The following is a 25440-nucleotide window of genomic DNA, read 5'->3' on the forward strand; positions in this document are numbered from 1 at the left end:
TTTTTAAGCACTTTAAAAAAATATCATAATTGGGCAGGGTTGGAAAGTTTTTGACAATTGACGGTTTTATCTTGTTTTAACCGTCATGTCAAAAAAAAAACTTTTGGCATTGTTTTTGACAATTGTCAAAAATCATGAAATTTTGAATCATGTAAAACGAATGGCGTTTTCAAACGCTATGGACTGACAATACGTCGAAATAGATTGGGGTTGAATGAATTGTGAAAACGTTGAACAGAACAATGTGAACTGCGTCTCTTTGCATAATTCACAGCGAAAATGAACATGGTAAAGGAAAAATTTCATTTTGAAATAGGGAAAATTAAGCACTTTTTAAAAATAGCCAATGAAAAAAGAACCTTAAAGGGCTTTTAAAAAACGAAAATTGAAAATAAGCACCTTTAAGTACTTTTTAAAAACGATACGCACCCTGTAATATTACTATTAATGTAATATTACTTTTTCTGCAGAAGAATAAGATTTAATCCAACTTCTGGGTTTGTCCATATGGGAAATTTTTTTTTTAGAACTCACAAAAAAATTAAAAGGTTGTTAAAAAAAAATTTGAAACTGGATATTTCACATAATTGTGTTGATTGCTCAAACACATCTGTAATCTTTCCTGCCAATATATAAACTTTCAATAAAGATAACCTGCAGAAGTTAGCATCCCACTGAAATGGCATTTCCCTCTTGAGCCCTTCACTCAGTCTAAATGAACATAACAGATGAAAAGTATATCAGTTCCACTATTTGTGCTTCTTGCTACCTATTAGTGTTTTCTCCTATGTCACCAGGAAAAAATACAGATGATGCACTACTTCCGCTATCAAGCTGACTCTCAGTGGACTGAAGTATCGGTGGTGCACTAGTCTTCTTTAGTATTCCGCGTAACCTACCATCACCAGGAGATGTTGGAGTCAGTGGTATCTGTTCTGAGGAAGGCATAAGGTTTATTTGATTGGAGAGCACAGGTGTTGCTGGTGCATTTTGTGTGTTGGCAGAAATTATGCTTTCCCTTTCTTTCTGGAACAACTTGCTGAACACTGGCATCAAATTACGAAGCTGAAATAATTGAGTTATGAGAAAAATTATTTAAATTTAAAAATTTTAATTTTAGATTTTCAAAAAGATTTAAGAATGCTAAAAAATATACAAAAAAAACTTTTAAAGCTAATTTAAGAATTTAAAAAAATTTAATATACTTGATTAATAGCAGAGCAGCTCTGTTCATAAACTTGCTTTAGCAAATCAGTTTGTGTGGCAAGCATAGTCATATTCCAAAGGAAATTTTCAACAACCTAAAAATATTCATTCAAACTTAAAAACAAGAAAATGCATGTAAGTACTCAGTAGATGATGAACAATTTAAGATTTTCATTCATTTCATTTTGAGCAGATCTTATTATTTGAACCTACAGTAAATACTTCTAGACTTTATAATATGCATTGGTATATTTTTACTGTAATTATGATTTTTCAGTTTTGAATGAGAGGGAAAAAATTAAGTTAATGATTTAAATTTTCAAGACAAAAAAAGCTCTAAATACCATTAGGTAAAAAAATTTATCAAATAAAACACCTATAAAATAATTTGAATGTTTTAGAACATTTCTTACAAGATAAGAAGATATAAGTAAGTATTATAACAAATCTTTTATCTTAATAACATAATAAATCTGTTAACAAAATTAAAGACTAATTGTATACTTTTATACATAAAAATAAATTAAAGCCTAATTACATTATTAAATACATAAAAGTAAATAGAATGAATTGGATGGCCCACTGATTCGAATGAGGGAATAACAATACAATAAAAAAGATATTGCTTTTTAGACCCACTGGAACAACAAAGGGGGGAAGGCCTGGGTTGAGATGGGTTAACTTGGTGGAGTCTGATTTTCTTGCAATTAATGAAAAGAATTGGAGATCAAAGATAAATCTGAAGTCATTATGGAGATATCTTCAAAAGAAGGCATTGGCCAGGCTCTCTAGCCAACTACGATGATGATGTAAACTTTTAATGCGCTTATATTTTAATAACTTATAGCTGCTTCACTGAAAAGAAAATATTTTCAACAAGATATCATAAACCAAGAAAAGTATGTTAATTATTTACCTTTACTCAAATGCTGTATTGAATTAACAAAATAAGACGAAAACTACTGTACTATAATTTTATCAATCTATATATTTATTAAGAATAGAAGCTTAACTAAATACTTATATTATTATACACTTATATTACTAAAAAGATTAAATAAACTTAAAAATATTAAACAATTTCCAAACTTCAAAATATATATATATATAATTTGAAAGAGTATAAACAGTTTTTAAACATACTTTTTCCACTTTTCTACCCTTCATTCCCAAATTGGATGAATTTTGCATCATTTCACACCATGCTCCTTCAGCTGACTTATATGACTCTGAGAGCTGAAAGCAAAAAAAAAAAAAAAAAAAAAAAAAAAAAAAAAAAAAAAAAAAAAAAGGTAACTATCACACATTCCAATCTTGTTGATTAACTAAATTTAAGTAATGTAAATACATACAATTTTTAGAGTGTCAGATGCATTCTTTTTTATGTAATTATATTCCATCAAAACCTGAAAAATATTAGTATTGAAATTAGAATCAGTTATACTTAATTAATATTATGCATAATTAATAAAAATAAAAATATATAGTTGTATCCTGATTGAGCATTTAATATTTTGAGGCAATTTTTCGAGCAGTCTCTGGAACATTAAATTTGCATTTTGTAGCAAAACTACTAAAATAAAACTGATAATTTCACTTTGGTAAATTGATGCAGTATAGCTGATAAATGGGTTTTGTGCTATTAAATTCTGCATTTAGCTTTAGCAATGACAATGATAAACAAGAAAATCATGACAATAGGCTGTTGAAAATTAACAGAACTAATTTCTTAAAAAGTTGTGAAAGTGAAAAAAAAAAAAACTCCTAAAGTCTGAGTGTTACTTTTGTGCGATCAGCTATTTTGGGTTACTTTGTTAAAGCAGCTGATAAATGGCTTTTGGGCCATTAAAGTCTGTATTTAGCAAATGACGATGATTAATGGGGTCAAAATCATGAAAATCTGTTGCTGAAAACTAACAGAACTAATTTCTTATATAGTTGTGGGAGGTGTAAAAAAAAAAAACTCCTAAAGCCTGAGTGTTACTTCAAATCAGGTAAAAATTTGCCAAGTGTTCAATAACAACATCAGAAAACACAAGCGTCCTTGCTTATTTTACAATAATTAAAATGAATTATTTTTAAAGTTTTTACTGTCACATCATAGATCAGGTAGGTACTCTATTTATATCGCACTAGAACTGCAAATTTGGACTAGTGGTGATGGTCTGGAAAACACCCCTGAGGATGATCCGAAGACATGCCATCACAATTTGTAAGGCCACTTCCTCAAAGATCTGAAGGGGAAGGAAATTTTCTCCAGATCCCGGCACCCATGGTATTACGCAGCGACCGACCACGATTCTTATGAGCACCTATATTGCGAGTACTCGGTGGGTCTTAGTGGAGTCGAGGATCGAACCACGGACTGGAGTCTGATTTTTCTAATCACTACACTACCTTGACCCTCATAAATTAGGATACCTGGAATATGCAGTGTGCTGAACCCAGTGATTTGTTATATATAGTAAGATTAACATGAGGATTTGCAAGAATAAATATTTTTTTCAGCATGATTAAAAATATTACTAAAAACTTAAACCTAAATAGATAAAGTAAATAATAAATTTTTTTTCTCCAATTTTCTTAATTTAAAGTCTAATCCCAAATTTACTCTTTTTTAAGGACACAGCCAACGAAAAAAAGTACTAGCAGTAGTAATAGTACTTTCTTTTCCTCACACAGGAACAGCACAATTTGCTATTAGCGACGTTTTGGGAAACATCCCTGAGGATTATCCGAAGACATGCCATCATAATTTTGCCCCTCTGCAGAGGGGATGGCATCCCCACTTTGGTAGCCTGTTGATCTGCCACCAAGTTGAGCACTTTTTGATAGGACAGTTTAACAAGGACTGATACTGTGCACCTTTGTAAATTGGTCAAAGTGGTCACCCACCCTGTTACTGATAACAACCAGCATGAAAAAATATTTTTACATTAGTCCACTGCGTGAAAATCTAATTTAAAAACATTCTTTTCAATGTTCTTAAAAACATTCTTGAATTAAAATTTTATATTATTTTCATGTTAAATATTAGGTTATTTTTGAGATGAAATAGAATCTCATCGAAATGAACACGATCACAATTGCTGAAACAGTCCAGTTAGCAAAATTATTACATTGTCGAAAATATTAAGAGAATGCAATGAGTTTTTGGTGAAATGAATGTATCAGTGAAGTGAACTACAGATAATATGACAATTGAAAACAATGAAATGAATTAATACAATGAATTAATATACAATGAAATTGTTTTGGTAAAGTATCTTCAATGCATGTTAGACACTAATACTTAGGGCTAATTCTTCCCTATGAAAAATGTATCACTTAGATGATATAAGCAACTAAAATTACCAATTTCACAGATATTGATTTTAGAGGGAAAGTTAAGCACTTTTTTAAAATAAATGCCTGTTTTGGAGCAGATATGAGAAAATCATCTGATAAATGTTTATTTTTCCGACTTTTAACTAGAATAAATTGGAGTAAGAACATAATAAATATATTTGGAGCAATTTTAATTTTGAGGAAAAATACATTTTTGAGATACAGGAATCAGCAATCATATCACTAAAATAATTACCTAGTTGATATATTCAGTTAAAATATTTAGTTGAGCAGCAATAATATTAATTTGAATAAAATACTGATATTACAGCTTCAAAACTGATTAATTATTACAATTTAACAATATGCAAGAGTAATTCATTAAAAAAATTTCTTACTTTTTCTAAAAGTGAAACAACTTTAGACAGGCTTGGAGTAAGTTCACCACATACTCTTACGGCAGGTTGCTACAATTACAAAAGAAAGCATTAAGAGTTACATAAGGTATAAAATTTACATCTTAATAAGACAACAAAAAAATTTTAAAATTCAATTTGAAGCTTGTGTTTAAATGATATCTTTACAATTTAGATCAAGCAAATATTGATCAGAAATTTAAATAGATGTTAAAATTTAAGATTGATTTCAAAGTGTCGCAGAAAATACATGTTCAATATTTAATTCATTCTCGATATTTACAGAAATTAACTACATGAAAACTAATTACATGTTAGTAACTCCCTCAGAATCAAGGATAATGATTTATGAATTACAGCATAAATTTAAATAGTAAAGTGCATAAAATGATTGAAATTAGAATTAAATAATTTTTCAGAGTCAGCATAAATTTAAACAGTTAAGTTCATAAATACAAAGTTTACCAAAAACTTACATAGTTTTATTAAAACAATGCGAGTTTATGACAAAACACCTTTCATAAATAAAGGCACATGTTATTTTATAAATGGCATTGAGACCTGATCCAATTCTGAGTTTATGACTATCAATATTAAGTTCCATAGTTTTGCAATTTCCAACCCAACCTAGAAGACCAAGGAACTCCTGGATCAAGCATTGGCACAAGCTAGCCTTTGTAGAGGATTTTTAAATGAAATTAACTTGCATTACATAGAGAGGAAACCTCCCAAAACCTATAATGGTTAGCCCAACAGCAAGGGGATTTTAACCAATGATATGTTTACCACTGTGGTAGGTTAAAGCCAAAAGCAGAATTCATACCAACCAGCCAACACTGGGAATCAAAACTGGGTTACCTCATTGGGAGATAAGCACTAGCCAATGTCACTTAACAATACTTTGATTAGGCTCACTGTAATAACCCTAAAAAATGAGGCCAGTAGTTTATAAAGCGTCAAATTTTCCAATTAGCCTACAACATATTTCTACAAGCTAAAATGGCATTTATTTGAAACAAGAGAGTGAATTTATTTGGGTTTATTTTTTATTTAAAAAAAATCCATATATAGAATAACTTAACAGTTTCAAAAATTAAAAGTTGCGAATAAAAAAAAGGCTATTCATCAAAAACAGGTGGCACAATTTGTTTATAATTTCAATCAAATTCTTAAAAAAATAGTGCAGTATTAATTAGAAACTAAAAAAGGCAAATAAAAAATATATGTTGCAAACTGAAAAGGCTTACATTGCTGATATTTTCAATCTCCCAACTGGTAATTGCAGTGCAGCTAGCCATGCGCAATGATAGTACTCGTAAACACTGAACAATATTTGCACTATCTGATAAGCCACATTCTTTGCAAAGGTCTAGAGTGGCTTGCTCTTCATCAATTCGCATTTTATAGGCTTCAGCTAGGTGATTGCTAGCATTCTGGAATTAAGTAACATAATTGAGAATAAATGTAGTTTGACATATAATTGAAAAATACAGAAAATAATGTTTAGATTGAAGAAAAATAAATTAGGTTAAATATATTTTGGTATAAAATTTTTTATTGGCAAAACTACTTTTATATTTTTTTGATAATCACAACCTTTTTGTTAGTTTATTATTTCAATTTAACTGTTCAATAAGTAACATAATTGAGAATAAATGTAGTTTGACATATAATTGAAAAATACAGAAAATAATGTTTAGATTGAAGAAAAATAAATTAGGTTAAATATATTTTGGTATAAAATTTTTTATTGGCAAAACCATTTGTAAATTTTTTTCGATAATCACACTCTTTTTGTTATTTTATTATTTCAATTTTACTGTTCAATAAGTAACATAATTGAGAATAAATGTAGTTTGACATATAATTGAAAAATACAAAAAATAATGTTTAGATTGAAGAAAAATAAATTAGGTTAAATATATTTTGGTATAAAATTTTTGATTGGCAAAACCATTTGTAAATTTTTTTCGATAATCACAACCTTTTTGTTAGTTTATTATTTCAATTTCACTATTAAAAAATAAATAAATAGACTGCAAATTGTCATACAATAGATGAAATAGAAATCTGTCCAATGTATATGCCACAGGTACAGTTAGCATAAATACATTTCCGCGTGGATTGAAATCTCCTAACAAAATATTAAGTACTATTATGTTAATGATAATTTGATATATTTCAGCTTGAAAACTAAGTTTTAATTGCATGAATATCAAAATTCAGAAACATAAAAAGTCTAAAAGAGAAGAAGTATCGGGGGCGATTGTGAGTCCAACTAAAAAATCCTGAAAATTTCTTGAGTAAAATCATTTATGACTCATTTCAAAAGATTAATGTCTTTACAAATACAAATCATTGATACTTCCAGAACATTAAATTCTAAATAAATTATATACAGCATAATTTAAATGAATAATTATGAATAAGTTTACTTTTATCTTTAATCACATTTATTATTCTACCAGAAAAAACATTTACAAATGAAAGATATATATACATAAATGTGATTGATGATTTTTTTGGAACTTTGGACCTAGGATTTCCGGAAACTTACGGAGCGCAATTAGGGAAAAATCCGGATTTTTTCTGCAGCACAACCACCTCTGAAGTATTATCTGAGGAATAACATTCAATAGTCCAAGGTAGAATAAATTATGGCTCTAGGTACAATATTATGTGCATTATGTTGCACTTTGGAACAATTTTCTCATTTTCTTTTTTAATCTAAAGTGTATTAAAGAAATTATTTACAAAAAATTACATTAATACACAAATGTAATATGAATTTTCCACAAAATTCCTATTTTTTTGCATAAAACTTAAAACTGGACCAAATTACAACATTCTTATCTATATCAAAACATATTTTTTATAACAGTTATTTTAAACTAAATGTAATTCTTGTATACCTTAAACACATCATCAGGTTGTTTGATACCAACAAATTTCATATTCAGCCAAGGCTTTTTCCTTTTATTTCTCTAGAAAAAAAGTTTTATATTTTAATTATATCGTTTGAAAGCAATGGTGAGGTATTTGAAATATAAAAAACATACAACAGCAACTAATGATAAAAATACACAAGTGTTATTCTGTAAAGGGTACAAATTTTTTTGAGCAAATAAACTTATTCTTTCAAGTGGTGATATACATTCATCATCTTTTGGTCACATATTTGAATTGATTTAACAAATATATCACCAAATTAAGCAAGATAACGTTTGAACCAAATTCACAACCCATAAGCAAATTCTCAATGACATTCACAGGGTAAACTTTAACAATTTACATTCTGCATGTGAAAAATGTACCTCCAAAGTTTCAGGAATAGCGCTGTCTAAATATAACAAGAAAAAAAATAAACTTTCACAAAAAAGAATTTTAATATTTATTCAGAAAGTAAACTTTGTAAGTTTTATTGAAATTAATAGTAATTTCATCGATAATGTTTATTATATGTTTCTACAAATCAAATACTGTCTTAATTGATAAAATAAACATAAGAAAGAAGATAGAAATGTGTTTATAGTTTATTAAAAATAGAATAAAATAAGAGTCATATTTTCTTAATGATAAAAACTAAAAATAAAATTTATTAAATGCATTGAAAGGTAAAAAATGCTTAAATAACTTGAATTTGCCATTAAAATTTTTTTAAAGCCCAAAACACTCACAAAAAAATTTCAAAACAAAGCAAATATACCTGCTTCTCAGATCTGGTAGTCATGTTTATGTACACAAAAACTGTAGTATTGTACAAAGGATCCCCATTGTTGGATAGAAGCCTTAAATGACGATAGCCTAGAAAATTAAAAAAAAAAATACCAATTTAAACATCTATGCAAATGGTAAAAAAAGAACATTTAGTTATAGATGACCAACTTAATATTGATAACTAGATATGAGAATTTTTATATATATATATATATATATATATATACTTATAAAGCAGTTATTTTAAAAACAAATTAATTGGCTACAAACTACAATTTCAAGCATTTATAAAACCAATAATGAATTAAAGAAAAAGAGTCAGACAAATTTGTCTAAGCAGTACAGCTGGAACAGTTTCTTTGAACAGTAACTGTTATTTAGAGAGACAGAATCCAGGTATCATTATGGAAGGGGGAATAATACATATTACAAAATAAATCTTTATTTATTTATTGATTTAAGAGTAGCTTTATTTAGAACAGCTGTAACAACGTTTTTCAACAGATGAAATACAACATAGGAATAAAAACTATTATTTTTTATTTTTAGAAAAATCAATTCTCGATAGCACGATAGAACTGTTAAAAATATAAAAAGAAACCAATGCTCACATTGAACGCTAAAAGCGCAACTTTATGGAAATAACCTGAATATATACATCCACAGTGATTGTGTCGTCACTTGGACAATGGATCACGGAGGAGACATAGATAATGAAATCAACTTAATTGTTTTATTTTCTTTTTCTATTTTATGCTGTTACAATGCATATAATTAATAGATTAAATGTTTGCAGCTATTTTACTATCAAAATATTTTCTACTGTGATATGCTTTGCCCCATACCAACACGAACCTCAACTTATGACTAGTACTTTGTAACAAAGCTTAAACAAAAAAATTTGCAATAATAATATAATATACTTAACGAAGAAATATCTATGTTTTTTGTCTACCACTACAAAAATACAATTCCAATTCACTAGTATATAAGACATGTTAACTCGATTCTATGTTGGGGAACCTGTTAAGTTGACATTGTTGATAACTACTCTCTCCACATTGGTGATCTGGACGTGATGTGAACATGCCTACCTTGACAGAAACTTCCACTTCGATATGAACATGCCTAACTTGACAGTTACGCTCACTTCAATCTGTACATGCCTACTTCGATGGATGATACACATTGAACAGTTGACTTGCTACTTGTAACTGTGACATTATCCACCTCCTCGCGCTGTTGCTACTCACTCTTGATCACACACAACATATTCACTCGACTGCTAATGGCAACACTGGAGCAACCACGACCGTGAAGTGAACTTAATACAGCTCTCACAATCAGCACTCAAAAGTACGGTGATCTTAATACAGCTCTCCCGGCTTCTCACAAAACATCAATGAATCAACAAGTGGTATCTGTTCATCAAATTCCATCACAGATATAATACTGGTAGGGGAGTACAGTAGTGTGTCTATCACAACAAAAATACAATTCTATATATAAGACATATTAACTATATTCTATGTTGGGGTACCTTTTCTTAGAGGAAGGTTGACATTGTTGATAACTACTATCCCCACAATCTGAGTATATAATATAGGGTGTAGAGTTTAATGACATAACCCTAGCAGCAAAATAACTTGGGCCCTCATTGGACCAATATTCACGAATCTTGGCTCAATAAGGCTTCAAAGGGTCGTTATTTCTCCGATATTGACCTTATATAGAAACGTCCGATTCGCCCGATATTTTACAACCAATAACGGCCTTATATAGAACTATCAGATTCACCCAATATTTTATATTTATTATTCAGCCAATATATGCTTTATATTGGTTCTTTACAGGCTGATATTGGATCCATATAGGACCAAAATTAAAAAATCTAGACATCCCAATATTGGTCCCTTGGTGCATGTTTATATAGGACCCATATTGAGCCAATTATTAGCTCAACTGGGGCTAAGGTGAAATCGTTGCTGGGAAAGTTTTAAGATTCCCTCTATGGTAGCACTTTTTGAAAATGTGGTAAGACTACCTAAAATACAGAAAACTGAGCAAAATGTTTTAATTTTTTGCTGAAGTCTTGTACAGAATTATAAATCTTGATGGAGTTGTAATATGGAACAATGAAAACAGGTAGCAGATTGATCAAGAGCTATTTCAGATATAATTTGAGCTAGATATAAGATAATTTCATGCAGATATAGTAATTATATTCCCTGAAAAAATATATAAATCGTGACTAAGATGTTCTAATTCCTGTTCATCGTAAATAATAATATTCCATTTCAGAATTAATTCAGTATCATTTCCTTCCAATATTGGGTTTGTCGTGTCTAAGAATCAAACTTGATTCCTATTAATAATAAGTTCAATTAATAATGTAATTTTCCTTTCTAACTCTAAACAAGCTGTTGTGCATTAATAATCCCTTAAATATACAATAACAAACTTTATATTAACTTTTAAAATTTGTTTACAAATAAATAAAATAAACTCATCAGGTATCTAAATGATATACAAACTCATTTTCGAAAGTCGAGTCGTATTTTGCTAAAAACATTTTCTTGCCTTTTAAGGTTTTTACTTGAACACTTTTGTCCTCAACTTTAACCTGACAAGTGACTAATGGTATTAGCTAATAAGTAAAGAGTAAAAATACTATCCAAAGCAATTTAGAAGAGTCATTGATATAATAAACATTGTTTTTAAAACAAACATCAACATACCTTTCCTTAAGCAAGTTAGAGGAATACTATATTGACCAATAAAATCATCCCCGATAAATTCATCATCCAAAACCGCTATCCTCAATAGTGCTAGTTCAGGAACTGTAACTGTAAATTCGAAACTTTCATTGAAAACAGGAGAATGACCTATAAAATGAAAATATTTAAGTAAATACTATATCATACATAAAAATAAATAACTTCAAAGTGAAGCAAGTAACATTTAACCTTCATGAGTCCTAGTTCGAACTTCTGCGCAATCAACAGCCATTCCGTGAATTTGGACGACAACATAAGGGTCTATTGATGTGGCTTTAGCTGATGCACCTTTTGGTTGGGGAAGTTGTTGAGCGCTTATAATCTAAACAGCAAAATAAATGCATAAAATAAAATAAAAAATAATCGACATTACAAATTATTCTTATAATGTAATTTAATTGCATGCAATATAAAAAAATATGAATTTAAATTTGAATCATAAACCCCTATAACATTTAATTTTAAAAACTAAATTTAACAACTTTTAATGTAAATTGAAAGAGGCCTTTACACCAATAAAACAAACTATGCCGAAATGAAAAAAAATATATCAGAAGACTATACACAAACTAAACACGTGATTTATATTAGGAATTTGTAGTAAACTAACATTGAGCAAACTAGTTACATGGGTCTTGGTTTTTGAAGAAAAAATGTGTGCTTGGATATATATATGTAGGATATATATATTCACCTAAATATAGAAATATAGGGATGTTATATATATTTCTACATTATTATATTCTCAGTGATGAGGTTTGATGTTTGACATTTTGGAACAGCCTGAAGTAGAAATTTTCATTGATTTTGGAAATAATTGGATCAATTTGGTCAAATTGATGCAATGAACAAAATTCTTTCACGGATGTCATATTTTTGGAGCAATTTAGAGCGACTGGTTTGAACCATCATAGTTGCTAAGGTTTTGCAATTTATAATTATAAGTTGAATGTTTTTTTAATCAGTCCAAAGAGTTTATTCAATGATAAAAACTCAACTATAGCTACCACTTTCTACTTTTTGCTCATTTGCTAAAAATTTTTACAATTTAGAGCAAAATTTACATAATTTTGTATTTTTTTTTTTTAAAAAAAAAAGAAAGAATTAATTCAAGCTTAGTTGAAAGAGTTTTGAAGAACATCATCACTGTGTTTGATAAATTCTTCTGTTGAACATTCTACCAAAACAACCTATTTTTGCATCGGAACTTTCAGTTTCTTGCCCCAATCACTTTAAAGTCTGATTCCAAAGAATCAAATCATCATTGTTTTGGCCTTGCACTTTTCTGACTAGTAAAGTGCCTTAAAACAAAAATCTTCTTAACTGGATTTTTCCCCCATCTATTCTGGCAATATATGATCATACCAGCTAATTCTTTTAATTTTAATATTTTTTGAGGAACATGTCCTACAAAAAGAAACCTTTTGGAGGGTTTGATTTGAATGAAAGAGAAATCACTCTACTTGACAGATTTGATTTACATTGTTATATAATTGTACAGCATAGAGAACAATTATAACAGACATTTCGTATGTACTACTGAAACCACTTGAAATACAATGTTTTTAGTAAAATAACGATTGAAAAAGAAAAGTAAGTTTTAAAAATTTACTTTGAGAGAAAGAACTGTTGGTTCAACACCAGGGAGTGGGTCTTTAGAACATCCACCTGAATACAAGCACATATTGTTCCGAAGAAAAGAAGGTTTGAGGGTATACCCACAATTTCCATTCTGAAGAAACCAACCCTGGTAAATATCCATCATAAGCCCAGCAGTCTGATAATTCATAGCAACTGAAATATGAAAAAGGATAATTATAATCCACAATAAATATTTTTTAAAATAAAATAAATTTTTTAATTTTTATAAAAAAAAACGTGCATGTAGCAAATTAATATTTAAATCACATGTATGGTTATTTACTCACAAAAATATAAGTTGATTTGATTATACAAGATACAGGGTGCTGCAAAAATCATGCAAAAAGTAATTTTTGCAGAAAATGTAGATTTTTATGAAAAGTTGCGAGTTTCTGTACATAGTTATGAGCATAAAGTAATATATATAAACAAGGGCAAAGGGAAGGGGCTTTGCAATCACATTACATTTCTCTTGCTCCAAATCCCTAAATGGTAAATTATATACCCCAGGAATGACTCAGCATTGCTTAACAATGTAAATGCATTTTTCTATTACGATGCACTCTTTTTCTAATATTCCAGTCTTTTTTTTTATAGTAAACAACATTTTATTGCATAAATGGCACAAAATTCAAATTTTGCCTGATTTGAACTATATAAAGCTTTCAGATTAATAGATTTTTAAAAAAATGGTAAATAATAATGTGCTTAGACAAAAAAAATTTTAAAAATGTAATTAATGTTTGAGTAAGATAGTTAATTTTTTTAAAATCATATTCTGAAATCTTCTTTTAAGCATCTCCAACTACTTTAAAACCCATATGATTGGAATATTTTTAACTCCCTAAAGTCCACTTCGATTAACTTTCTTTTCATTGCCTTTCTATTAACAGTGAGTTTTTCCTTAATGCCAAATTATAGAGGTATTTGTTAGTAGGGCTTACCAGTTACAGGGTAAGGGGCAATATAGTGAAAGGCCACACTTTTTATGAAAAAGGTATTTTTACATCAAGCTGTTCCTTTGCATTGTCTCCAGATGGAAATTTTTAATTGAGAGCAGCACAATACTCAGCATATACGAGTAATACTGCCAATATGGAACTCGCGGCATTTTTCACCAAAATTATTCTGAAAAAATGTCCTTCAACATAATTTTTAAATGTGGCTTATTACAATCTATTCTAAAAACTAAGAATGGAACTTCATAATAATACGTAATATCAAAGATCTTCTGAGCTGAAAATTACACTCCATTCTAAAAACTAAGAATGGAACTTCATAATAATGCATAATATCAAAGATCTGGTGAGAAGAAAATTTACAAGTCAAATTGGAAATTATTCCAATTAACAATTAGGCAAAGCTAATTTAAGATTAGTATATTTAAAGTGAATCCCTTGAGTTAACTTCGATCTAAATTCCTAATTCATTTGTTATATAGCCAAAATGTAAATTCAGGGTATCTGTTACATTTTAGATTTTCAAATCCATGACTTTTCATGACAAATTCCAAGAATTTTTTATGATTTAACAAAGTTACTATTTTCTCTGACAAAAACACAACAATAAATTTAAAAAAGCATTATAAAAACATTGATTGAAATTATAGGTATAACCAAAACTTTTATACTCTGCATCTTAATATTTAAAGATTTTAAATTCAAAAAACAGAGTAAAGAAAGAGTTGAAGCAATAAAATAGCTGAAAAAATATAAAAGCAAAAATTTTTTTTTCTTCTTTTTTACTGCAGAATTATATTCTAAACATACTTTTCTTGTTCATCAGAAAGGAAAGAAATACTTCTGATTTTTCTGTTCTTATTTCAGAATTAAAAAAATTTGCCAATGACTGGCTAGCATCAGCTAGAATTTTAAATTGATAAAATAAAAAAAGTAAATAATAATAAAAATTCTGAAATCTCAGAAGTTTAAAGTTAATTCCCTCTAGAATTGTTTTTTCTTTAATTTTTTGAAAGAACACAATAATTTTTAAAGAACATGATAAAAACATTTTATATTTTAATAAAATATGACTGTGAGTGGGGATTTTTAACAAATTTAAATATTCGGAACACTGTGAAAATGGGGGGGGGGATTAAATTTTAAAAATTTGATTTTTCGGAGACATAAATCTATGACTTTCCATGATTTTTTTAAAAAAATAGCTAAAATCATTACAAATTTTTCTCAATACCGAAATCCATGACTTTCCAGGTGTGCGGATACCCTGTAAATTTAAAAACCATATAAATAATTCAAAAAAATTCTTATATCTGACACTCTATTTTTCAATAATATAATATGAAACTCAATCCAACACCCTGTTTTATATCATTAAATTTAATTCCTTTCAATTAAATTCTAAGTTTTGAAAAGTATGAAAATGTGGACTGAAATGTAGGATTGCAGCTGGAAAATATCATTAGCAATAAGTTCAAACTATTCTTACAGTTCTTTACAAAAAAGGAACAGTTCCAAATTCGACATACCTAACTGACAACCAACGCTCCAAAACTCTAAAGGATTATAGTTACTGCTATCCACACGGTTACTGTTTGGAAAGACATGAGTGAGGTACCGTTTGTTGTGGTTCACCATCTCTTCGGCCGAGCACTGAGCCAGCTTAGAAGCCATGTTTTCAGAAAAGGAAGAAACATCTGCCAGCCGTTCTAAAATGAAAATTTCATAAAAAAATTCCTTTAAACATTAATAAGAATAAACAAAGTATTAAAATCGATATAAAAGCTGACAACTCATTAAATTAGTATTTTTTTTATAACCTTCCTACCTTCACTTAAATTTAAAACTATAGGTTTCTGAAATCAGTTCTTAAAATTAGTGAAATAAATTCTCTGCAGTAATGAATGTTAAACTAATTTTGAGAATTTAAATTTTTTTTTGTCAATTTACATTTGAAGATCTAGGAGGAAGAATGGTTTTAGTCCATTTGTCACAAAACTGAGGATCAGATCACCACCTGTTACATTTTGAGGCTTTCTAAGTTTTGACAAATCAATGATGTGGAAAATTGGATCTTGTGGAAGATTGGTTGTGCGAGAGGGGGGGGAGCAGTTCCTGTTCCCTTGAAATACATTCTTTTTAACAGCTTTTCAAAGTTTCAAATATATTAAGATCGAACAACTCATAACAGTTTTGAAATCAATGCATGAAAAAATTCTATAGTACTGTTGCATTGAAAAAATATCCATATCAATTAGTTCATATTTCCTCATACCAATATATAATTAATATTTATAATTGAGATCAAGATTCCCTGAATCAGATAATTTTAAAGTAGGGCTTTAATAATCTCAAAATAAAAACATGGTGAATATGCTACTGATCATTTTTTTTACAAAAATTATTTAAATGGACGATTCCTCAATTTATTATTTAAAAATTCTCTGATATGATTAGGGTTAATATGAAAAGGTTGAAACAATGAATTCTGTGGATAAGACCATATAGCTGAACCAATTATATAATCGGTAGACATTCCATGAATAGGAACTACCAAATTTTGCAATTTCAATTAAATAAAAAGATATTTTATTTAATTAATTAGATAGTTAATTAAAATAAAAGATGTTTTTTGCAAAAATTAATTCTTTAAATCTATTTTTTAAAATTCCATATTTCTATTCTTACCAAATGGGATATTCTGAATAGGGCTATAACAAATATTCGGCCACTATTTGAAATTCAGCCTTTTTGCCGAATATTTAGTTGGCCGAATGTTTGGCCAAATATTCGGCAAAGTATTTTTCAAAAAAGTTTTTTAAAAATTAGAATAAATTAATAGAAATAATAAAAAATCGTAACACATTATTAGAAAATACCTTCCCTACAATAATGGAAGACACTTTCAGTTTTTGACATTTTTTAAACTTTCTCAAGAAATACTAAGAGGAATTTTTTGTAACTGTAGAGATGTTTAGCTAATGGGATTTTTCATACCTAGCAACCAGGTTAGAAGCTTTCAAAGGTTTGAGAACCGACAGGAAATCATCAAAAAAAAAAAAAAAAAAAGTGCTTTTGAACACCATATGCCAGAAAATCAAGCAATAAGTTTGTAACTTGTATCAATTACTTTACTTATTATATCAATGTTATATTATATCAATAATGGCAAAAATTTTTTTAAACCAAGCTTATGGAGATAAGGACATTTTTTTAAAAAACTAATTTTTTTTTGTCTTATGTTCTTTTTTGTTGATATAACTTTAAAAATATTCATTAAAACAATTTTTTCGGAGTACTTTAAAATTAATTACCAAATTATTAATTTCAAATTACTCCTAAACAATTTGAATAAAATTTGTTAAAAACTAGGCAAAGTATGATTATTTTAAGTAGTTTATTTTTAAAGAGCATGTGCAAGAAAAAATGTAAATTATTTTTTTCCTTCATAATTTTACAGTGAATCATATTTGGCAACTAATTGAAAAAAAACTGATTTGAATATCTTAAGAATTTAAAAAGTTTTAAGCAATTTTCCAAGTAAATGTACTTTTAAAAAAAAGCTTAAAACGAAACTAAGGTGGTTTCACAAATTTCATTATAGGTTATTATAGGGTTGTGAAATTTGCTATACTACCAAAATAAAATTTGCAGAAAATCCCTGATCAAGACCTGGTGAATTGCGGGGAACTTCTCAATTTTTAAGACATTCAAATCAGATTTTCTCCATTAATTGCCAAGTACAATTTACTACAAAATTAAGAAGAAAAAAAATGTTTTTTTCTGCACTTCTGCTTAACAAAATGTAAATATGAGAATAGGCTGCTTAGCAACGTGTTTGTTTTAGTTTTGATAATCATGAAAATTTGAAATTTAACACAACAAAATAATTTGGAATCTTGACTTACATGTCATTTGCGTTTGCAGTCATGTTGCGTTTACATGCTGCATAATGTTGCATTTACAGTCATGCAAGTTTAAAGTTTAAGGCAACAAGGTTAAAGTAACTTAAGGCACTTTAAAGTATTTTAATATTAAATTGAAATTTTAATATTAAAACTTACGTATTTCTTCAGGTAGTTCAATATCCCAAAATCGTATTCGCGTTAAAGTGACAAGATCAGATAAAGATCGACAGAGCTTGATTTTTTTCAGCATAGTCTAAAAAAAAAAGAGAGGCTAATCTTAGAAAAAATAAACTTGTAGATTTGTTACAACATATTTAAAGACAAATTTTCGGTAATTATTTATAAAATACTATAACTAGTACTAAAACATCTTTCGAATTCCAGAATTTTTCAAAAACAATGTAAAAAAAAAACATACCTAATCATAACTCTGGAAATGATAAAGCAATATAGTAATTTTCATTTATAATAGCATAGTAGTTCTCATCAAATAGTAATATATAGTGACAGACATAAATATAAATTAACAGATTGAATTTTTATTTCAGATTGATCTCCATTAAGATTATTTTTTAATTTGCCCATTTTACCATGTATCATAAAAAATTAAGAATATACAAATGATCTTTTGTAAGTATATTGAAAATTAAATTTACAAAAGAAAGCTAGTTCACAAGAAAAGATAATGCAAAAAAACTATATTTTTTGCATTACATTTTATTTTATCGATTAAAAATTAGTACTGTGAGGACAAAAACAGAACAGTATACTATTTAATTTTATAAATGAAAATAGTTATTTTAATGAGTTTTATTATAAATAAAGATGCTAAATTATTCAGAGAGTTTTCCAATATTAAATAAAAATAGCTTCTTTCATTCAAGAGTGTTACTGAACTTGATGAAAAAATGTATGTAATTTTAAACTAATTTACTTTTTACACCATATTTATTAATAATACACTAAATATGGTAGTATAAGCTTAATGAAGAGATTTTTTAACAGTATCAATTTTATTAAATTGATGTTGTTAAAAAGCAATAATGAGAATTTTTAAATTTGTATTAGTAAGCACTATATTCTTATAAATTAAAATATTTTTAACAATTAACAGAATTACCTCTACATAAACTCATTTAAAGAAAAATTCAACAAAACACTTTATCATTAAAATAGACTCTTTCAAAATATTTTATCTTAAAACTGAACGTCACCTAAATTATTTTATTGTAAAAACAAACCCTTCGCAAAATATTTTATCTTGCCTATAAATTCTTCACAATATTTTTTGTTTAAGAAATCAACTCCTTACAAAATATACTACTTTCGAGAATGCACTTGATGGCATCTTTAATTGATAACTTTAAAAATAAAACTCTCTGAAAGACATGGTTTTTACCCCCCAAAAAATGAGGCCCTATTTTTACATATCCACTGACTGAACGAACTTATTCAACAGAAATTTCAAATTCAGAAAGTTATGAGTAAATCTTTTTAAAAACAGGACCCTTTACAAAAACTCTGGAATAAAACCTAAAAAAAACTTACCTAACCTTACCTTAAAACCTAAACCTTGTTTGCACATGGATAGTATTACAAAACTAACCATGTGCAAACAAAAAAATAACAAATTTAACAGAGGTAACGAAAGTTTAAAAATGACATTAATATACTGAAATTTAAAACTATGATACATATTTTTACATACTTTACTGCTGGTACACTCTTGGTATTCATCTTCATCAGATACATCTCCAACAGGTTCAGACAAGTTTGGAGATAGTTTTTTACCCTGTAAAAATGTGATTGTTTTATAGACAATAAATTACTTCATAAATAAAAATTAGCAAGTTAACAAAATACTGCTTAACAACATGTGTGCTAAGATAGTATCTGTAAACAAGTTCATTATAGGCATGCAGAGTTATATCATTATAGAAATAGGTTTACATATCAGCAAATGAATTAACATAGATTGTTTTCATCTATCAGGGGTGATTGTGAGTCCAAGTCAAAATTCCGGAAAATTTCCTAAGTTTAAAAAAAAAAAAAAAACAGTTTAAATTGAAAAATTTGAAAAAAATTTAAACAAGGTTTTTTTTATTTTAATCAATATTTCTTAGTTTACTTAAAATATATTTAAAATTTTACACATACCTATGATGGCCTGGAGAAGTAATTAAAATTTACAAATAGGTCTTTCTTTTTTGAGTTTATGATTATAACAACTATTTAATGATAAAAAATGATTATTAATCATGAATATCAGCTTATAGAGCATCTCTCTGGCTCTCCCTTACAAACAAATAAAATAAACTGTGTTTTTAAGTTCCACCTTTGAAAATTTGATTTCCGGAAACTTCTGTGATCAATGATTTTTTTAAACGTCTGGACCTTCGATCTCCGGAAACTTCCGGATCACTGTTAGCGAAAAATCCGGATTTTTCCGGAGCACAATCAGCCCTGTCTATATGAAAACGGTTATTTGAATCGTCGAAACGGTTATCTATATGATAACGGTTGAATACAGCTCATAAGTAAATTAGTTTTCTACTCCTCAAAAAAATAAGCTTTTATTTTTTTTAAAAAAAATAGCATACAAAATATTTAACTAAAAGTAAAAAGAATCTTAGATACTTGAAAAAATTGACATACTAAAAAAGTTAATTAATTTCAGGTAATAAAAATTTTGTTGACTTGTTACTCTCTTTGAAAAATTAGTACTAAAAGTGAATTTCATAAAATCCCAGCTCTTTTAACTCTCTGGTTCCTGGGATCTGAAATTCCCTACCTCACTTAGATTGCCGAAATATCCAAGAATTTGTTCGCTAACTTCCTTCCCCTTTTTTTCTGCAAGCTACGATAATCAACTCCCCGACAATGGGAAGTGCTGAGGAGTTGAAACCAAAGACTTTTCAGGAACGAACGAGGGTTGTATTAAAAAAAATCGTTGCTTTCTGTTTTTTTTTATTTTTCTTTTATTTATACTCTTTTTAATAAAAAATCTTTTGTTTTAACCATTACTCAAATGTATCAAAAAAGATTTTTATTTTAAATAATCTTTGAATAAATAATCTTTTCTGAATTTTTTTTATAAATAGAAAAAATACAGTTCCAGTTTTTGGTGATTGAAATCAGAATTACCAGCTAAACACTAACAGGGTTGCCACAGAAAAAAATAAACAAAATAGTAGCTTCTAGTAGCCTAAAGCATGAAAAAAGTCATCTAAAATTATGAAAATAGTTGCCTAAATAAGAACAAAAACTTTTCAATAATATAACTAAAATTTTATTAAATGACTTTATTGCAATATACCATGATCCATTTAGTCAAGTTGATGGCCAATATGATAATTTTTAAATAAAAGTTAGTGTTCTAGCACTAAATTTTTATATAAAAAAATGAGTATATTTGCAGAAAATTAAATACTTTTAAATGCTAGAATTTATTCAGAAAAAAAAAACATACTCTTTCTATTAATTTTCCCTTTTATCAAATATATATTGAAAAGTGATTACTAAAATTTGAAATTCACTCATCATAACTTCGTATTAAAAATGAGGTTCTTTAAAATTATGCAGAATTTCATAGCAATAACTGTTGAAAAAGCGATTGAGAAACAATTTGCGCAAATTGAGTGCATTAAAAAGTGATGACTCAAATTTGCAATTCCATTTTTAATTTTTTAAGAAAAATAAATCATTATGTTCAGAAGCTACTGCAGGCCGCAGGTTGTCAACCTAATTTATGCTAAAAAAACATTGCTAGAACAGAAAAGTCTCCTAATAGTCTCCTTTTTCTGAAAATAGGTGCTTTTTTAGCCTTTTCAGGCAAAAAAAGTTGCCATAGCTGCCACAGGTCAAAAATAGTTGCAAATAGTCGCATTTTAGTCGCCTGTGGCAACCCTGCACTAAGGAAAAATACTATCCAGTCTTACAACGAAACTTAATTTTATTGATAAACCCTAATATCAAAGAAGGTTCTGCAGAAGCGACCTTATTTTTATGACTTTTTATTTTTGGGGGGAGAAAAGCCCGTCAAAACTTGGGAAAATCTAGTTGGCCGGGCGTTTGACACACATCGAGACAAAAAGAGTTAATTCTTATGAGATTAATTTGTTAGAAAATTGGATATAATGTTCCAAATATTTTCATTATTTATCAGATTAGAGGGCTCTGGTAAATTTCACACATAGTTGTTTTGGTATAAAGTTAAGCAACACATTTTGATTGTGAATATTCTTAATAAAAAAATACATAGCAGTACACAGAAACTGTTAGTAATTTTCACACCCTTACACTTTGAACAATGCCTTAATTGCAAAAACAATCTGAAAATGGTACAAAATTCAGGAAGTTTTGAGAGAGAATTGTCTAGATCAAAATGGTATGGCAAATCAATATCGAGGAAATGAATGTTCTCTCAATATAATCCTTCGTCACAGTATGTTACACTGAATAAAATCAATTTTAAATTCTGCATTTATTTTATTGCAATCTTTTAAAACTGAACTCTTATGAAAAACTTAATTATTAACTAAAACTAGTAGAGTAATATGTGCAAAAAAATAATAAACAGAGTTGAAGGAGAGGATACTAATAATATTAAAGCAAATAATAAGGAAAAAGTTCATACTTTTATAATAATTTTTCCTTTCAGATGCTCAGGAGACATACTGGAAATTTTGAAAGATCCATCTTTACTTGGCATATACAAATTGTCCCCAAAAACTTTTATAAATAGTGATGTGACTTTTTCTTGATTCTCTAGATTGCAATGATTTTCTAGATGAATTATGAGTGGATACCTAAGAAAACAAAACTCTAATATATTACAAATAAAGAAAGTTATAATGGAAAAAGAACAATAAAAGATTATAAATAAAAATAATGCACAATACATGTCTGGACAGTAAGTTCCAGCTATTGCTGCAGCAATACTCACAACCCTCTAATAATGTAGAGTTGTCATTACGTTCATTTGCTTTTTTTTGACACAACAACCTAACTTGCTACATCTGTCCCAGTCAGCAGCCACCATTGTTGTCTACTCAGCGCTAATTTTGTTGAAGTGCCATTCAACATTATTAAGCCACTTAGTAGGTGGCTGTCTTCTTTTACTGAAACCCAAGGACTAGCTAAATATAAGATTTTTTTTCTAGATTGGGGATTTTTAATCTTTGTAAGTACTCAATCCCATTAATGGAGTAGCGGTGGCTCAGAGAATAGAGCATTCACCCCCAAATATGATTGACCAGCTCCAAATTTCAGAGTTGGTATTAATTTTGCTCCAGGCTTGCACTGACCACAGTGCTTACGTAAAAATATCTAGTATCCGTGATAGACAAATCTTGGATTTGAATGCCCTTGCCGTTAGAGATTTTTGTAGTGCTAGCCGTTAGAGATTTTTATGGTAATGTAAATGCAGGTCAGTTTCCTAAAAAAGTCCTCCATGAAGGCTAGTTTGTCCCAATGCTTGATAAAAGAGTTCCCTTGTCTTCTGGGTTGAGTTCAAAATTACAAGGCTACGGAAATGAACATTGCTAATTGTAAATTCAGAATTGGTTTGACAATTTAACGCCGGTTATAAAACATAATAAAATTCCTTTGATGCGTTAACACACAAAAGTATTATCACTTTTATTATTTTAATATATTTTGATTCAGAATATAATTAATGAATCTCATTGAAGCACAAAACTGTTCGAGATGAAGCAGTAAGAATTAAAAGAAAAATAAGTATTAAAATGTCTCTCTCCATTACAATAATATCTTCAGGGTTCCCACTCTATGATGAGATTGAAATTCAAGGACTTTCCAGGACTTTTCAAGGACCTCAACAAAATTTTCAAGGACCTCAATCTAAGACCAATTTTAAAAATTATTCTCTTCTATTTTACTAGAAGCAACAATGCTTGTTGTGGCAATAATTAATTTCAAATATAATACCTAAATGCTTTGCCTATATAGAGAGAAGAGAGTATATGTATTATGGACTAAAATTTATATTTTTTTAAAAACAACCCTACTGGTTTTACATATTAATTCACAAAATCATTTTCAGCACAATCTATAACTAATGGTAATGAGGTGTTAATGGTGAAATTCTTTAATCCTGTGTATTTCCATGTGAAGGCTGCATGAAAGACAGAGCTAAATCTTAGGTATTCCATATTCCATGACTATTCCATAACCCCCTCCTCTCCTCTATTAAACATCGTTTCTGAAATTATTCATCCATAATTTACACAACCTTCTCTAAATGTTATGCAGCAACAATTCTTTCTGAAAATAAAAATTAGAAGGAACATATCCCATTTTCACCATGCTTAAAAGCATTATTCGTTATGTGTAATCCACAACTGCCAATGAATATGATCTGGTGGGAATATTTCTCTTTTAATTCACACTGAAGCTTCTAATAGAATTTCCAATTGACATAGGGTCCATCCATGGATAATTGAAGTATTTTAGAGAGCTTTTAACCATCATCCATGCATTTGTAAAAAGAGGACAAAATATTTTCTGCAGTTCCATGATCCATAAATTGGGAGGTAAGATACTTAGTGCAAAATTTATTATCAATTCCTTACCATAATGTCCATCTGCTTAGATTGTAGAGACTGATTTAACGTCTCATCAAAGAGTACAGTGTAGCAATCAACATTCTTCAGCTCATTTATAAGAATCCCTTTGAAGTATAGTGCCAATCCAAAGGAGCCCAAATAGGCTCACTTTGTGGCACTACAAAAAAATTTTCTCGCTATACAGCTATCAGCAAACATTTTGGAGAACAATTTACTAATCCCTCCACAGGAGTTACATGAATAATTATTAGTGATGCACTTCAGACTCCAGAGAATTTCAGCATCAAGCACATTCCTTTTGACCAGATAAGAAGACAATGTTACCTCGGCCACTAAAGTTTGTTTCACATGGGGCACACGATGTTGAAGGAGTATTTACACCAGATGAATTAGATGTTGATGTCTCTGGAAAAGGAGAACTCGGGGCATGAGAATGCTTTTTTGTTTTACCTTTCTTTCATGTGTGATTTCAGAGCAGATTCTTCCATTTTTGCGATATTGATCTCCTTCATGCATAATCGGCACCTGGCTTTGAATTTCTTTTCGGGCATCGATAAAATCCATTCTTTATAAGCTTGATTATCCATCCATTGAGGATTAAAATAGCACTTCCCAGGCATAACTAGTCTAAACTACATAACACAAATACGAAGCCGTGCCTTTGCGAATACGCTTTACAATAAAGTTTTGAAATGACGCAAACGTAAGGACAAGTGCGGATGGTAAAACGGCAAATTTATTGAAAACTACAAGTTACATATTGTTACGAAATTCAAGAGTATTCCAGTTTCGATAAGAAAAAAGAAGATCTAAGCATATGCGACAGAAGATGAAGTGGAGTCTCGCCCCAAACGCATTGATTGTCTGCTGTGCTCCGCGCTTGGCAGTCACCAAGACGCTAG

General features: G+C 28.8%; 1 protein-coding gene across 1 annotated transcript in view; it reads right to left on the bottom strand.

Annotated features, from left to right (window-relative positions):
* The window catches only part of LOC107449745 (inactive phospholipase C-like protein 2), a 44283-nt gene continuing 18843 nt past the window's right edge, over positions 1–25440 (bottom strand). The window contains exons 12-26 of the mRNA XM_087168299.1: positions 22588–22759; positions 19660–19743; positions 18108–18204; positions 15573–15752; positions 13056–13237; positions 11633–11765; positions 11405–11551; positions 8656–8753; positions 7862–7933; positions 6197–6382; positions 4932–5000; positions 2559–2612; positions 2350–2442; positions 1206–1301; positions 1–1065 (exon numbers count right to left, since the gene is read on the bottom strand). Of these exons, the coding sequence (XP_087024425.1) occupies positions 766–1065; positions 1206–1301; positions 2350–2442; positions 2559–2612; positions 4932–5000; positions 6197–6382; positions 7862–7933; positions 8656–8753; positions 11405–11551; positions 11633–11765; positions 13056–13237; positions 15573–15752; positions 18108–18204; positions 19660–19743; positions 22588–22759 (1963 nt within the window). The 3' untranslated portion in view covers positions 1–765. The remainder of the gene's footprint in view (positions 1066–1205; positions 1302–2349; positions 2443–2558; positions 2613–4931; positions 5001–6196; positions 6383–7861; positions 7934–8655; positions 8754–11404; positions 11552–11632; positions 11766–13055; positions 13238–15572; positions 15753–18107; positions 18205–19659; positions 19744–22587; positions 22760–25440) is intronic.

Source organism: Parasteatoda tepidariorum, chromosome 7, assembly GCF_982258835.1.
Source record: "Parasteatoda tepidariorum strain Cologne lab strain chromosome 7, Ptep-v5.0, whole genome shotgun sequence".
NCBI classification, from domain to species: Eukaryota; Metazoa; Arthropoda; class Arachnida; order Araneae; family Theridiidae; genus Parasteatoda; species Parasteatoda tepidariorum.